General features: G+C 41.6%; 1 protein-coding gene across 1 annotated transcript in view; it reads left to right on the plus strand.

Moving 5' to 3' along the window:
* Positions 1-18,007, plus strand: part of LOC108798157 (phosphoglucomutase-like protein 5) — an 84,589-nt gene that overhangs the window by 39,441 nt on the left and 27,141 nt on the right. The window contains exons 7-9 of the mRNA XM_018569886.1: positions 10,323-10,438; positions 13,055-13,190; positions 14,548-14,731. Coding sequence (XP_018425388.1) covers positions 10,323-10,438; positions 13,055-13,190; positions 14,548-14,731 — 436 coding nt within the window. The remainder of the gene's footprint in view (positions 1-10,322; positions 10,439-13,054; positions 13,191-14,547; positions 14,732-18,007) is intronic.

Raw genomic sequence — 18,007 nt, forward strand, 5'->3', positions numbered from 1 at the left:
TCACCCGACACCCGGCACATAGAGTTCCGGGCGCCGGGCAGCAATTTACTTTCTACATTTATGCCCTGCATTGCACAAGCAGAGCTAAATGTATAATAGGAGAAATGACCTGTTTCTTTACAAGTGTAATCAGAGTGCCGGTCCGTCCTCACCCCGCCGCCCCCCTCCCTCCCCTGCACTTACCTCTTTCCATGCTGCATCCTCCCGGCTCCGTCCTCGCCGCCACCTTCAGAATGGAGAGCGGTAAGCAGAGCCGCAGGGTTAAAAGTAACCCTGCCACTCCATGTAGACAGTGAGAGGGGAGAGCTGTGCTCTTCCCCCCTCACCTGTCACAGGAGTTCCAGCACAGTGCTGTGCTAGAACTCCTGTATTGGAGGTGACAGGGTCAATAAAGAGAACCTGCCACCTCCAAATGCTATCACACAGTAACTTGTTAGCTCCTCTGTGATAGCCATAAAGTTAGGTGAAACAAAACAATTGATAAAAAAATTATAACATAAATAAAAGTAAAAAATAATAAGTAATAATTGCATTAAAAAATAAAGTAATAAATAAAATAGAAAATAGTAAGAAAAATATAAAAAAATACGAAAATAATTATAAATAAAAAATGTTAAAAATGTATAAAAAAATCAAAAATTAAAAGATGACAAGATAAATAAATATTTAAAAAGTTAAAAAAAATAAGAAAAAAATAAAAAGTGATAAAAAAGTTTTAAAAAAAAGGAGAGAAACAAAAAAAAACCCATAAAAAAATTAAAACCAACCCTGCAGCCCCCGCATCAGCCCCGGTGGGGCGGGGGCATTGCCGAACCCGGCCTTGGGCAGGGAGGGTAAATCTGGTCCTGGCAACGTCCATTTTTTATATGTAAAAAAACCCCACATTTTAAGTTCCTCAATATAGTTCCAATTTATGATGTATAATAAAGAGCAAGATACTTGATTCTAAGTGAAAGTTTAGCTTTTGCATTACAGTAAGAAGCTGGACTCAACAGTGGCCATGTTTTCTGTCTCACTTGACTCATATAGAGCTTTATTAAGTTTAGCCATCACCAACACTATGACAGATAAACTGATAGTTAGTCTGATTTACTATTCTACAAATCTGTACTGCAATGTATTAGTTTCTGTGGGCAGAACACACATGCTATATTTCCTCTAGAATTATAAAATTACTCCATACATAAAAAAAAACCCATACATACCTTTTTTCTTGCAGTCTTTAAATCAGGCAAGTAATGTCATGAATCCTTCTTCCTTGTGGCAGAGGGTGGTCCTTCCTCCTGGACTGAGTGGCTGTCACTTGATGTGCCTTCAGGTACCAAGGCTGCTGCCTGGGTGAATTGGACACTTCCTATTGACTGACCATTGGCGGGGTTCTCACAGACGCCAAGACATGAACGTCTCTAGCACTGGGGCACATGCCCTGCACCTCTTGCCAGATGCCCTGGGTCCCGATGTAGCCACAGTCTACCAACCCACCCAGCGAGCATATTACTTCTTGACATTTTCTTCCATAAGATGTTCCACAGCATAATTTAACTGAAAGTCAAGCACTGCCCCCAATGTAGTTACCAGCCCCAGGTTTTTCACAATCCTAGCAAAGTTCACTGCTCCGAAAGAGACTCCAGCAGCATGAAGGAATTGCAATGAGAAGTAGCAACAAGACCGGCTGGCAGCAGGCCTGGACAGCAGCAATGGATCACCGGTCTTCGCAAGCAGAAAAGACCATGTGGTGGATCAAGTGATGCCATACTTAGGGAAGTAAAACATGCTGTTAGAGGGTTGCTTTTTTTTTAGTTTGAATTGATGGTAGGGACTGGTTTGTCTTGAGAAGGTCTTTCAAGCTTTTGGATCAGTGTTATGGCTAGGAACCCTTGATCAGTAATTTCTGCTTGCATTATCCTCAGTTCAGGTGTCCTTTAAAGATTTTTTTCTCTGGTTCTATAACTGAGTTGAAAAGTGAGATTTTATATCTTCATTTAATTCAGCTTTAATTTCATTGGTCCAATGCCCTTTAATAAGCTTCCATAATTGCAAAAAATAGAAATGAACTTTGTTAGCTTTGTTGTGTTTGGTAACTAACGATGCAGGTGTTCAACTAACATTAATGGCACAGCTATATATATTCCTTCCTTTGCTGCCAAAATATTTTAACATCATGTCCATTGTCTTAATAGAACATAATAGAATGATACTAGTCACAAACATTAAACTGCAAGTGTCCTTTCCAGGCCTAGCTGCAGATGTCATTGTTATAATAACAGAAACAACTCTGCACCTGGGGGTCATATGTTAAGTAGCACACGCTATGGGAAAACAATATAGTACAGTAGCCTGCCTTTTATTAAGTGCTACTCACTGATAATTAGTTAAGGGTTGCTAAGTGATGGAAGAGTAACAACAAAAACAGAGAAATAATGCGCTCATTCTCAGACTAGGCATGTCAACTATGAAACCCCAGCCAGCTTCAGTAAAGAAGACAATATGAAATAAACCATACAAGGAGTATGCACAATCAATTTTCAAATATAGATGCCCCCTCATAAAATGTATTGGGGGAGCATAGTATTTTAGTTGTATTTCTCAGTAAAAAAATCTCCAAGGCTGCCACTATGTTGGTTCCACTTGGGTGACAAAGGATATTGCACAAAAGACATGGGAGCTTCCACAAGTATCAGTAAAACATAATTCAGACATGTCAAGAAAAATACATATGTGTTGTCACGGAAAACAGGCTTGTGAGACAAATTCGAGTCTCAAGCTGAAAGATATCCTTCAGCTTTAGAGAATTTGGGGTTGATTTACTAACCTTATAAACAGCATTATATATGCATCATGTGCATGATTTTTCCATATATGGCATTAGTGGAAATATGCTTTTAGAGACTTGCATGCCGCTATTAGAGCAGCGTGTAGCCTATGGCGCATGCTACATGACGTGCACGTACGTAAATACATAAAAACGCGCCATAACGGCGTGAAAATGTGAAACGTTGCTCGTGTTTGGTTGATAAATACGTTTTGCTGTGTAAAAATGCACACGCACCTGGTGCGTGTGTGTGTTTAGGTTAGTAAATCACCCCCTTTGTCTCATAAACCTGTTTACCATGACCACACATGTGTTTTCTCTGCCATTTCAAAAGCTGAGCACTATCCTTTCTGGATGTCCAAACTACATTGTACAGATACTCTTACAGGCACACCTATTTTCTAGGGCTGTGGAAATTAAAGATTAATTTCTCGATTAATCGTTAAACTTTTTGATCGATTACAATTATTTTGATCGCTAATGAAAACACTCACCTCTCCGCCGGCTTCCGGGAGTCCCGTCGGTGATCCGGTGATGTCACGGACATCGACGTCACCAGACTCCTCCCCCCTTCCCCAAGTGGCTCCGTTGGCTAACGAACGGAAGGAGGGAGGAGTCCGGTGATGTCGATGTCTGTGACGGCTAACGAAGGGAAGGGGGGAGGAGTCCGGTGACATCGAACGTTATAATTAATTGAAATTAATCGGTTTAAAAAAAAATGTATTAATCGAAAACGAAAATTTTAATCATTACCAGCCCTAGTATTTTCTCTTGTGTTGGCAGTATCAGTGAGCTCTGCATTCTAGAACACACGGCTCACTACCCAGTATACATTCCACCAGAGCACACACTAACCAATCGTATTTATCTCACCCTACATAAACCAATCCTATTCTACTTTAGAGAGAAGGAAGTGACACTGATGGCACCTTTTCCCCTAGAGAATTACACATCCAGGAACAAAATCCAATATGAAGCTTTCTGGTCACAGGAGATTTGCATGTTCATAGCAACAAAATCCTAACCTCCATCTGTGCGTGCCCAACAGCACTTTTGCATGATTTATAGGCACTATTTTCTCATGTAACCCATATGCCAGTGTTTTTAACAGCTCCGAGGTTACTCTGAATTACACATAGCACCTCATATTTCTAAGTTGCATGCAGTATCTCATATCTTTGTGCTACAAGTAGTACCATATGCCTTTCTCTTATACACAGTGCTTTATGCCTCTGTATTAAAAATAGTGTCTCATGCCTCTAAATTATATCCAGTGGCTCTTATGTCTCTGTTAACCATAGAGTCTCACGTGTATTATGTGAAGTAACTCATGTTTTGAATTAAACACAGTGTTTTGTTTGTCTTTGTTACATATAGCATCTCAAACCTCTGTATTACATTTAGCTCTCTATACCTCTATGTTTCATGTAGTGCCTCATGTCTCTCTATGAAATACAGGGCCATATTATAGGCAGTATATCATATCTTTCTACTACCCACCATAATTGCCAATTGACTAAGAGTCTATCTTCTGAGTTAAAGGTTCTGATTTTGGCAGAGTGGCTATAAACTCTGGCTTGCTGCACATGTTCCTGAACTATGCACATGACTGCGGCTAATCTATTCTGCATCCGGGCAATGTGTTTGATTGCACTTTTGTGAGGTGTGGCCTCTTGTGCTCATGTTTCCTGGGCTATATCTAGGAGTTTCTGCGGATGTCTACCATACAAAAGTTCAAAACAGGAAAACCTGGTAGAGGACTGTGGGACTTTCCTTATTGAAAACCTTAAGTATGATAACAGGAAGTCCCAGTCTTTTCCATCCTTTAACCACTTTTTTAGCATACCTTTCAGGGTTCTACGGAAACTTTCTACCAGTCTGTCAGTTTGGGGGTGGTAACTGAGGTGCATACTTGAGTCATTTTCAACGGCTAACACAACTTTTTGGTTACTATGCACATGACTCCGGCTAATCTATTCTGCATCCGGGCAATGTGTTTGATTGCACTTTTGTGAGGTGTGGCCTCTTGTGCTCATGTTTCCTGGGCTATATCTAGGAGTTTCTGCGGATGTCTACCATACAAAAGTTCAAAACAGGAAAACCTGGTAGAGGACTGTGGGACTTTCCTTATTGAAAACCTTAAGTATGATAACAGGAAGTTCAGGAACAGTCTTTTCCATCCTTTAACTACTTTTTTAGCATACCTTTCAGGGTTCTACGGAAACTTTCTACCAGTCTGTCAGTTTGGGGGTGGTAACTGAGGTGCATACTTGAGTCATTTTCAACGGCCAACACAACTTTTTGGTTACTTTTGTCATACAATTTCTTTAGGAATAACTGTAGAGAAATTTGCCCCGCCCCTTCCTGTTTAAGACTTTTGGTGTAACCTGTCAATCACTGAATACAGTGCACAAGCTGTATCCAGCTTTTGACATGTTCCACTATTGGCGTAGCAGGAAAGCTGGGGTCTCAGGTGGGCTCTCTGGGGTCTATTGTGGGCTGTGCAGGGTCTATGGTGGGCTCTGTATGATCTGTGGTGGGCTCTGCTGGGTCTATGGTGGGCTCTGCAGGGTCTATGGTGGGCTCTTCAGGGTCTGTGGTGGGCTGTGCAGGATCTGTGGTGGACTGTGCAGAATCTGTGGTGGGCTCTGTGGGGTCTCAGGTGGGCTGTGAGGCTCTCTGTGGGCTCTGCAGGGTCTCAGACTGCAAAGCCTACCTGCAACCCTGCAGAGCCCACAATAGAACCCACACTGACCACCATAGACCCTGCAGAGCCCACCACCGTTCATGCGAAGCCCCCTTGAGACCCTGCAGAGCCCACCACATATCCTGCACAGCCCCTCCTGAGACCCTGCAGAGCCCACCATAGACCCCACAGAGCCCACCACAAATCCTGCACAGCCCACCTGAGACTCTCAGGTGAGCTGTGCAGAATCTATGCTGGGCTCTGCAGGGTCCCTTTAACAGCACAGTGTGATCCTTTTACCTGCTACTGGACCTGGCCTCCTTCACCGACCAGACTAGTGCTGCTTGATCCCCAGCCTCCTCCACTGCCGATCTGGTGCTGCAGGGACCCAGCCTCCTCCGCCGCCCGACCAGAGCTGTGGGGAACCGGATCTGCCCTGCCCCCCTCTGCTGCTCTGCATCCTCCTCACCTCCTCCGCCGCTTGATTAGGCAGCCGGATCATATGCAGTGCACTGTTTTGGTGGCTGCATTGTTGCCACCTCCCTGGAAAGTGCCGCACAAGGCAAGTGCCTTGTTTGCCTTGCGGTAAATACACCCCTGATAAAACCATATTCTTGTGAGACTGGGGTACCAACAGCTGCTCCATAACTTGCTCCCAGTTCTTCTTTATACAATACAGTAAGTCATAGTATACTGCAAAAATAAGTATATGCCAGGTTACTGGTTCTGGATCTTCTGGGAAATATACTATATATATATAATGTAATACTGAATATGCAATCATTTAGATGACCTAACCTTTTATTTTTTCTTACATTGTCTGCCGGTCGGTCCCTTATCATTTCCATACTGAATAGGAATGAGTTTTCTCTGTTAATACACTTTACCATAAAAGGGGCCATTAGTACTAAGTAATTCTAAATTGCCAGGGCCATATAAGGAGAAGGGATACAGGAAACACTAAAACAAATCTCATTAAAAAGAATGACTGTGTGTTGGCAGCAGTTACATGCCTTGATATGAGCCTAGTTATACACATATAACGTTTAAAATGTATAATGTTTGTATTTCCCTATTATTAAACCTTTACATTTTATTGTCACTTTTACCTTTAGTAACAATTCATAAGCAATAATTCCTTTTTCATTGTCATGGTACTTACATTCTAAACATTGGAAATATTTTAGTTTATACTCAAAAATATGATTCAGAGTCTAGGACAGTCAATTCTGATAATGATTATGACTGTTATACTCTGGTATACTCTGAAGTGAAATCCTTACTGATGACAGGTGATTTTTCCAATGTGTCCTGTTGGCTGCTTAATTTGTGTAGAAATATGCATTTTTTTAGAAGTGCAGATTTTTGGCTTATAACTCTTAATGGCCTATTTATGTGTACTTAGAGTCTCTGTCGCTGTGGGTAGAGGGGCCATACTGCTGCAGCCTACCAGCGTGCCACTGAACCTCCCCCAAAAACACACATTCTTGTTGGATCATCACTATAATAGGCAGCCTTACTGGCCACTTACAATGCATAAGAAGTAAGAAGATGCAGATAAGTTTCTGCACCAGAAAGTCACATTAGCCTTAGATTCCACTGCAAAAACAAGGTGTAGGAGACTGCTGCAGGCACAACTCAAACTTCAGCAGATTTCCCTACTCCTAACAGTGAGAGAGTCTCTTTTATGGATAATTAACCCACAACACCTAGTCAGGATCCATTTTGTACTGGTCTGACTTAAGTGCATTCTGATTGATTGTTATGGGTGGGTATATTCAGGAATCAACATTTAAAGGTCATCTACAGGGACATTAAAAGTTTTCTGTTGCCGTGGGGCAGAAAAACTGTTCATTTATGATTTGGGAACAAGATTTATTTTTTACAATTCTGTTCCCCCGGATGATAGGCCCCCTCCTCCTAGCTCTAGCTGTGTACTGTCCCCCAGTGATCTCAAGTCCAATGCAGGGCTATCTAGCTTACATTGTACTTGATGATGTCAGCCGTCCTTAGAGGAGAGAAGAGTCTGCGGGCCCGTCTAGCAACTCTGAGGGAGCAGGGTAAAACAGCCTTTTCCTGTCCCCTAGGCATAAATGAGCAGTTAACTCTTGTAGTTGTGCTGCCCCACACTGTAAGGGTTGACTTTTAATTTCCCTGATCTGGGCTTTGAATGGAATGTATAATAGTTATGTATATGTTTTATTTCTTTATAAAGGTCAAGAATAAAAAAAAAAAGTTTAAAAAAAATATATATATACTGTATAAGAGCCATACTACTACTACTGGTGGTAAGCGTAATAGTAGCAGTAGTCATAGCAGTATTAGTAGTAGCAATTATCATTGTAGTAGTAATATCAGTATAATTAGTCATTTGTTTTGCACGCCTATACAGTGAAGTGTAGTCTTGCAGACACAACATGCGAAAGGACACAATGTAAAACTATAGATCTTCTTGTTAAAAAGCTTGGTTATGTCAAGGTTTTCTTAAAATCATTAAACCAGTAACTGTATCTGCTCACTTTCATTTGCACTTACATGGTTTTATTTATTCATCAAACAGTTTGCACTTAATCTGAGTGAAACAGACCAGTAAATGGGAAGGAAGTTTTAAAATGAGAGGAAATCATCTCTTATTTCCACATGTGGCTTTATTTATTGTAATATCTTTGCATGAATAAGGTTCATGGGGTGTGACATGCTGGTAGAATAACATGATATTTCAAGTAGGTATAGTAAAGTGCAACTGTCCCTTCTTGTACAAGACAAGCTTAATCAAAACAGAGTATGCTACCAAATGATTTGTTGTTTGCCGGAGAGTTTTTGGATAAAAACAAGATTAGCTCTGCTGAATGTGCAATTGTTATCCCAGCATGTAAAAGGCCGCTGGCAAAACAAATGGTGTTTCCAGATGTAAATCTCTAGGAACCTCAAAATCACATTCTTTCAAAAATGCTGTACATTCACAATTACTAGGGTTCTACTATTTTTATGTACTAGCCTTTTCATATCCATTTCTTAGCAGAAATCCATTACTGTATCCAGTAAATACTCAGACCAAGGCTTAGCAACAGTGGACATGAAGCTCTGGTACCACTTGATGATAACACTTAAAGTGGACCTTTACCCCTTTGACTAAAAATTATCTCAGCACACAGCTCTGCATGCTGATATGAAATCATCTTACATTCATTAGCTGAACAAACCTATTTTTATTTCACTTACAATTTATTTTTTACTACTTCCTGGTCCACTTGGGCACAAATGATGTAATCATGCCCAAGTATTGCATCCTGGTAGGGTTACATTAGCAAAGCATTGCTATGAAATCTCATCTATAATCACAGGAGATCAAGGGGAAAGGCATTTTCCTCCCCTGAAATGATATGCATGGTCATCACATGTCTAAGTCACATGTCCCAGAGTTCCAGGAAGTAATGGGAGATCTAGAAAAGTGCCCTTAAAATGGCCACTGTCAGAAGAATGGGGAAGAAAATAAAAATAAGATATGCAAAAAATAAAAAGCCTGCAATTATCCAGAAGTATCTATTTGTAGATTGTCATTACTAAACATTTCTATAGGTGCCTTTGTTGTTATTTTAAAGATATGAGTAGAGTTCCTCTTTAATTCATAAGTAAAAGAAGGTTCAGATGTTTTGAATGTCTGTAATTTTTATGAAAAAAGGAGGGTGTGCGCTTGCACATGGTGCATGGCATCAAGGAATGCAGTCTTGAAGAGGGGGGCTGGGGAGACTTTCAGTGATGTGAAAGTGATGAAGTGATGTGTGCATGCTCCCAGCCGGAGGTTCAGGGAAATAATGCACAGGAACCCAGAGGCTGCAGCAGTAACGATTCCAGCTGAATATGTTTCTGAACTTCAACAAACATTTATTGTGCGCTGCTAGGGATGTAGAGGCCCTTGCCTGCATCAACATAGGGACAAGGTATCTTGCCGGGTGGGTAGGATGGCATTTCCGCCCTCTTTGCCAGGTACCCTCCCAATGTTGAGGGCATGTGACCTGATATGGTTCAGGGGGGGGGGGGGGGGGAGCAAAAAAATTGCCTCTCCCCTTTCCTGGTAAGCCACTCTACATGCCTGGAGAAGGTTTTGTATATGTTTTCAAGGGAACCCCATGCCAGGGTTTTTTCCTGAAAGGCATAGTAAACTTTTTTTTATAAACAATACATATTGTCACTTTAAGAAAAAAACGTCATGGGGTTCGCCTCAAAATCCATACCAGGCCCCATCCACTGGATATAGATGGTATATATAAACATTTTTAAAAGTCTTGTTAAGCTGTCCATAATGCCTTTAAAACATTAAACATCACAGGACATGTAGACTATACATGCAAATTTTTATCCAAAACTGCAGTTACTTTTTACTGTACAACACAGTATTCAGCTGGTCACCCTAGAAAATAATACTTAAGAATGGACTTATTGTAAGGGAGAGGGCATCCAACACTAAACAGAAACCCATCTTATTCAAATTACTCTCAGTGGTGGGTGACTATCATAAGTTATAGAACATTTAAAAAATACATTTATAAATAGAATTTACACCAAAATATGCAAGGAATATTCAAGAATTATCCACCGTTATTCACTCTCTTCAGGCAGTTACTTCTGTTTGTTTACTGTAGTATCCTCTTATAAGCATTTCTCTGTGGATTTGTAATATGGACAAATAAACTCGATTTTCCAAAATTAGTTCATACACATCTCACTGTCCTAAGTAAAATATTGTCATGAACCTAAGTATATAATATTTTTTTTCCAATATTAATTATTTATATTCATTGATATTTCGACTTTCTATTGCAGAGTTGCAAAATCAATGAAAGTCCCAGTCTATGAAATTCCAACTGGCTGGAAATATTTTGCAAATTTAATGGACTCTGGGCGGTGTTCACTTTGCGGAGAAGAGAGTTTTGGCACAGGTAAAGTATTTTATTTTGGAGAAGCTAAGCAGAATGCCATTTGTGAACTAGATTGACATTTGGACTTTTTTACTTATTTTTTTACTCAGATTAAGTTCTATTTGCATTAGACCATTGTCAATTTTGAAGTTTTGGCTTAGGCATATTTATGTAAAACAATTTTGGGTGTACCACGCTAATGCCTTATTAATGAGAAGCAAAATCCAAAACATTCCAGATTCCCAGTTTAAAAGGAATGATTCAAAGTCAAATTTGTGTTCAAATGGGTAAAGCCATCATTCCAAAACTCTTCCCAAAAATATAGAGAAATAAGACATTTAATTCCATTAGCCTCCCAGTTCTGAAACAACACAACACATTTTACTAAGCTCAACACCTTGGTGGACTGGGCCTGTCTCAACAAATTAAGGATAGGTACATGTAAAGGTATACTACAACCTCCATTTTAATTAAAACAATACAACCATAAAACAGCAAAAACAGCCTTATTGAGGTTAACGTTATTCAGCATTTTACAGATGACAAGTCTAATATTTTCTCATGAGAAAAGTAGGATCAAATGCTAATGTAAGCAATCAGTGTCAACATAGCCATGTGTTAAATCAAATTATGTTCAGTGGGAAACATTGGAAGTCATTAGAATACAAGCTCTCTCTAATGTCCTCTACAGCAAATGTTCGTTGCTTTGTAAGAATATTAAACATGAATATTAACCTAAGCTGTAATGTTGATAACATTTTATTAAGTAACATTATACAAACAAAACTTTCAGTATATTCGAAGAGCTAACCTTAACCAGCTACATGCCTACACGACAGCGTCGGGTTTTTTTTTTTTACAACATCACATTTTTTCTTTGGCTTGTAAATAAAAGCAGTTCTTCTGCTATAAAAGGCCTGTTAGGCTTGAAAATGTCTTAAGCAGAGTTTCCCAGAACAGAATTTTGGCAGCGTGTCTTGGAGCTGAATTAATATTTTCAGATACTCTTCCATTTCTGTAGAAGCACATGGAGAATGTCTGTGATGTGCTGCTTGTGATGCACAGTGCCAGCTTTAGAGCAGAACACAAAACGTACAAACAGCGCTCTTGTAATGATAATAAGGGGGTGAACAGTGTATGACCCTAGATCGTGTGCAGAACTTTCTCCTGTCATTTTCCCTGGGTCTCCCGACCCGGTCAGTTAGCCCACCTAGTGTTGCGCCCTTTTGGGTTTTTTTGTTTCAAGCTTTAGAGCAGAGAGAGTCCTGGGAGCACTGGTGATATCATCTACAGTATGCTCATCCCATGCAGTTGTTTCAGAGCATTCCAGACAAGTTCCAGCCATTGCTTAAATACGCACGCATTCTATAATATAGGAGAAGGCCAGGAAAGAAGAGAGGTAAAAGATAAAGTATACTGTATTTTCTGTGAGACATACTTTTGCCACAAGAAGTATGTTATATTAGCTACTGCTTAACCACTTGAAGACCTTCCGCCCCAAATGCTCCGACACCTAGCCCGATACTCGAGCTTCCGGTATTAGGAAGCCGGGCAACGACTCATTACACGTTGCTCGGTTTCCTGATTGGGATCGTCATGAGGGAGCATGGGGCCGTGTAATGACTAGCTGCCCAGCTTCCTGGTTGGTCGGGAAGCTGGCAAATCAGGAATACAGGTGCCGTGTAATGACTCGGCGCTTGACTTTCTGATTGGCCGGGAAGCCATGAAACATTTATTATTAGCCAATTTGTTGGTACAATATAAACATGTTGGGTAAATAGACACCAAACACGCCAAGCTCTAAAATGATGTGCTCCTGTGAAAGTGCAAAAAACTACCATACCAAAAATTGCCCATATGCAACACTTCAAACACTTTTCCAGGTCATCAATTTTTTTATAAGAGACTTTCAATTTTAAACTTCTTTTTTTTCTTCAATTAACTTTAATGCTATAACAAGCAAAGACCCTGACACAGTGACAAGTCCTCTTTATGGAGATGTAAGGGTCTATTAGTCCCCTAATGTCACCTAGGGCCCGCAAAGAAGCTGATGAAGCAGAGATCTGCTTTACAACTTTTTTCTCCGGCTACAGCCGACATTCTGAAACACACACACACACAATGACACACTGAAAGCAGAAGATCAGATGGGAGATCAGCCTCTGGAAATCGGCTGAACTCCCTCCAATCTCAGTGAAGAGAACCACCATGCTGGTCCTGGGCCTGCACGGAGGACAGTGTAGCCAGGAATACCCAGCAGCAGAGGGGTTCGCACACTTCCTGCACCATAAAGTGATCGGGCACCCTTGTATGGAACAGCCGTTGCTTGCTGTAAACAGGGCGCGCGTGAGCAGCAGGATGTTTAAAAATGGTCACCCGCCGTTAAAAGTCCGCCGTCCGGCCATTCAATTACGACCGGGTGGCAAGCAGGTAAATGTATGCCCAGCATAACTGTTTCTTAAATTTTGGATGGAGTGGAGAATGGTTAGAACCTCCGTTTTTTCATGCTATCCGGGACTCGATTAGAGAGATTTCACCTTGATGTGAAGGAAAATCTGTATTCAAACTACAAACTATAAACACGTTATGTGCAAGTCCCTATGATGTAAAATGTGTGTCTTGTTTTTCCCCATTCAGGCTCAGATCATCTCCGAGAGAAGGATGGACTTTGGGCTGTATTGTTATGGCTGTCAATTTTGGCAGCTCGAAAGCAAGGTGTAGAAGACATTGTAAGAGAACACTGGACAAAGTTTGGGCGCCATTATTACTGCAGGTAAATACTTGGTTTCATTCTACAAATGCGGTGACGGGAAAGGGGGTTACAGTAAATAATACATAAACCTATCTACCTTTAGGGTGTCAGAATAGATTTCAAGTTCCTACTACTTGGCCAAAACCATTACATAATTAAATGGTTCTTAACATGGGGAGAAAGTATTTAGATATTTAAGCAAAGAAAATATGTTTGTTTTTTTTTCAATTTTAAGTGTAATATAAAGCATTTTCTTGTTTTGGATAGTAGTGAGGGGTTAGAACTCCTGTCAGGTTATTATTGCTCACTCCCTCTATTTGTCTTAGTGCCAATGTTTCCGGAGTGAGAGAACGTCCAAAATGGTGAGTTCTATAGAACCTAAATCTTCCAGTGGAATACTTGTTTAAGTGACAGCTGTCTCAGAGAGTATTTACCTCACTTTGGAGAGATTTTCTCCAACGTCCTGTTGTGTCTACAGGGCAGGAAGTAGAAGAAAATCTACCTAATGGGACAGTGATTGTTCTGTCTCAGCCACCAATTGATGTATTTGCACAGACCTCCTGAGATTTAAATCTGTCCAGACAGTATGACAACTTACTGAGCTGATGCGGTCCACAGGCAGGGTCCAACTCATCAAGAAGACTCAGAGTAGAATCCAATGTGGTTTATTTAGCCTTCGGAAAAAACAGAGGATGCGATTCCTTGTCATTTTTTGGAGTGGACATTTCTTTCTTAAACCCTGTAACATGTGGGTAGACCCCTCTTAACACAGTGAAGGAGAGGGTGAAAGGGAAATGGGAAGGGGAGGCAGAGAGTGTCTAGCTAAGGGCTGTACCAATATACACAAATCAGGATATTATGCCTCTGGCAACCATATTGAACCGCAGCCAGCTACTAAGAGACAAGTGACACCATGGCTAAGTAAGCTGGCAAATGTGGTGGGGTCAGTGACGCTAATTTATAGTGTGCGCTGCCACTGCCACAGAATACTGGCGCTTCCACTGTATTCTATCAACTAGAATTTCAAGTATTTTGAGTGAGTTGGCAATGAGAGCATATGCATTTCTCTTAAAAGGGCTCCTTGAGCCTAAAACTCCAAATCCAGTGGTCACCAGTCTACTCATGTTTGGGTGTAGACATATGCCTGTCTTTTTGGAGTCAGCAGTTTTTCAAACAAGTGTAAACAAAATATAGCAAAGAGAAGATTTTGTGCAAAATCTTAAATACCAGATACAAATATACCAATTAATATAGCTATGTATTCATAGTCATTAAATGCATTTTAAAATGCAAATAGTGTGGATATAAATATGAAACCTTAACTGCAACTAGTATTTTTATAGTATCCATTGACAGAAGACATCTTGTTCTGTAACAGATTTGATTATGATGGTCTTGAGCCAAGAACATCATTTTTTATCATGAAGGATGTGGAAACTACGATAACAGAGAAGACCTTTGCTAATCAGCAGTTTGCTGTGGGGAGCAATGTATACAGTGTAGAGAAATCAGACAGCTTTGAATATGTGGACCCAGTGGATGGAACAGTTGCAAAGAAACAGGTAAGTCCAAATCTTTAACATAAAACCATTAATACTATTATAATTCACTAAAATATACATAAGGGCAGAGATACCAAACCAGTTAATTTTCCTACTGACTATAGTTGAGGTTGCAGGTAACATTGCAAAAAACGGTCCATAAAGTAGGAGAGCAAAGCAGATCATTCTAGTCCTTGTCATGCAGGTCTTTGACAGAAAATCTGTCTATATTCAATTTATATTACTTCTGTAGTCACCAGTGGCGTAACCAGAGTTCTGGGCGCCCGGGGAGTTGTTACGCCACTGGTAGTCACAGTACATTGATTCTAGTACATTGGTACAAGCTGAATACTGTCTGCTGATAGCAATCAGTGGTATAAGTAGGAAAAACTTTATTCAGGAAGTTGACAATGGAGATACTTTTTCCATAGTATCCCCTGAGAAAAGAACATATGTTATTACTGGAAAACTATTGAATGCATGCTTAGCAGTAACTCAAGCCCCCTTTCACCCTTAAAAGATATTAGAAAAATGTAAAGTTGAAAAACAGTTAGCCAGGATAAGGTTACTGCATACAGAAGCTTAAACTTAGCATGTTAGAGTGTGATGACTGCTAAAAGAGCCACAGGGTTTTAGATACTATGATGTGATATAAGTCAATAACAAAAGTGTAGGCTATTATCTGCTGAATGGTAAAGTCAAATGTGTTATATTTGTAAGTTACAACTGATATGATATTTTGTACCATTACATGCAAATGATGCACTACTTCTAGATAAAAAAACTAAGGATTAACCATCATACACAGTCCCTAATTTATTTAAAGTACCACATACAGGGGCGGACTGACAACACATGGGGCCCGGGCAATACAAGATTATGGGGCCCCCTTGTGCTCCGCCCATATACAAGTCCCTCCCTCACGCCCCACCTGCATAGACATTCTTGTGTCACAGAAATGTTTTCTCCACATTATTTTTCAAATAGTGGGCCAATTGAATTGCCGGGGAACTGGTGGGCGAATTTCAAAATCTAGACCAATATAGGCAATTTGAAAGTGAGTTAAATGGCAGAATGCATGAAAGACCTCAGACCGGAACCAATACACGTCACACTTCAGACCAGAACCAATACATGGCAGAACTCGGGCAGGAACCAATACACGGCAGATTGGGCAGTTAGAATGACACATACACAGTGACATCTCTGGGATAAGCCATCACACACAGTCTGATCCCTGTGGGATGTCATCCACACACACGCGTTAATGGGCAGCTCCTTCCATGCCAGCACACGTGCTCTGCTTTAGCAGGTGGGTGCAGCTGTGTTAAAGCGGCGACAGTAGTGTCTGTTGGACCCGGGAGGCCGGTGTAATGATCCCCCTCGGGGCCGGGCCGCCTCGGTCCTGCTGGCTCCCATGATGAGTGCTCGGCGTTCCACTGTGGAACGCGGAAGCCGCTCGACTTCCTGGTTGTGACGCGAGCGGCCTGCGTTCCACGCTGGAACGCGGAAGTCACTCGTTCCGGCCGCCGCCTCCTACATCCTGGGGCTATTTAAAGCCCCAGCTGTAGCAGCATGGCGTTCAACAATTGAGCTCTGAACGCCTGCTGACTACTGCACCAGAGATCATCGGACTGTGTCTCCTCACTACAACAGCATCTGCCAGCTGGACCCACACCCTGCACCTCGCTGCTCTGCCACCCCTCAAAACTGCAAGTATCGCTCCACTGGGAGCAGGTCACAAACTGCCAGCTGCTTGAACCATACTATATTGTGCTGCTGTTACTCTGTGATACCGCTGTGGGGAGATTCAAGTATTGTTCGGGAGATCTGTTTAAAAGTATTACTTCGCCACGAAGAGAAGTCCATTATTTGAGCCCTATACTATACATTTGTTGGTGCTAAGAGGAATTAGCCCATTTATTATTACTTATTTACACATTGGCTATGAAGCAAGAGTCTCAAACTCCCCCTTAAGACTGGGAGTGACGCCTGAGACTCACGCCTGAGAAGCCAACTATCCATACACGCCATCACTCCCTCTCCGCAATTGCGCTCCAGTGCGACCGATTAGAGCTGACGTTACAGCCGGGGAACACTGCCCCTGCCACTTTAACACAGCCGCATCTACTAGTTTGGCTGCGGCTCAGCCGAAAACAGCAAAGAGATGACGCACACAGCTGCCTTTCCTTTAGTGGCGACTCTAGGAACAATATATGGGGGGCACATAAGATACTACAGTCAAATCTGGGGGGGGGCACTAATAATTTTCATTGCATGTTGCAACCGCTGGGAGCAGAGAGCTGATTTAATTGCGGATGGCATCTGCGCCCCGCGGTTGTGACATGTAGTCCAACGCCGACCACAATCCTGAATACCGCAACCGCCGGGCACCGATGCCCTCCACAATTAAATCAGCTCTCAGCGCCCGGTATACAGCATGGGCTTATTGGCAACTTTTAGCAAAGGGGCAAGTACAACCCAGAGGCCCATGGTGCAGCAACTTGGCCCCCTTCCCGCTCTGCCTCTTCCCCCGCCCCTGCCTGCCACTTTTGCCATCCATGTAACGGTAGTGTGGGAGGTTAATGGGAGGGGCCGGACAGTGTCAAATTCAGTGTTCTATAATTTTTCTCGATCCTATAAATTTTCTCGACTGTGTCACTTCCAGTGGGGCCGAGTCATCCCAATCAGCTGTTTTCATGACATGCGCACCTGGAAGAGACGTGGCAGAGAAATGTATGGGTTGAGGAAAATTAAAGCACACTGGTAGTGTAGGGATGCCTCGTCAGTGCTGTGCGCATGTACGACTGCTGCGACCTTGGTACTTCTGCCACTAATTCCAAGCTGTAGAGGGACTGCAAATCTCAGCACAACAACAATGTAGAATAATACCACCAGCTATAGAGGACTATAAATCCCAGCAATACATTATACAGAAATGCAGAATACCACCAGCTAAAGAGGAATACATTATACATACATTGAGGGGAATTTATCAAAACTGGAGCAGACAAAATCTGGAGCTGCTGTGCACTGCAACCAATCAGCTTATCTCTGTCATTTTCACACCTTAACTGAACAAACTAAAGAGAGAAGCTGATTGGTTGCCAGATTTTGTCTGCTCCAGTTTTGATAAATTCCCCCCAGTGTATAATGTATTGCTAGGATTTGTCATCCTCTATAGCTGATGGTACATTGCTGTGTATAATATACAGCACAATGTACCATCAGCTATAGAGGACAACAAATCCCACTATCCCAGCAATACATTAAAGAGAACCATGTGGTGGGGGGGGG

Source organism: Nanorana parkeri, unplaced genomic scaffold (genome assembly GCF_000935625.1).
Source record: "Nanorana parkeri isolate BGI_ZX_2015 unplaced genomic scaffold, ASM93562v1 scaffold1417, whole genome shotgun sequence".
Lineage (NCBI taxonomy): Eukaryota > Metazoa > Chordata > Amphibia > Anura > Dicroglossidae > Nanorana > Nanorana parkeri.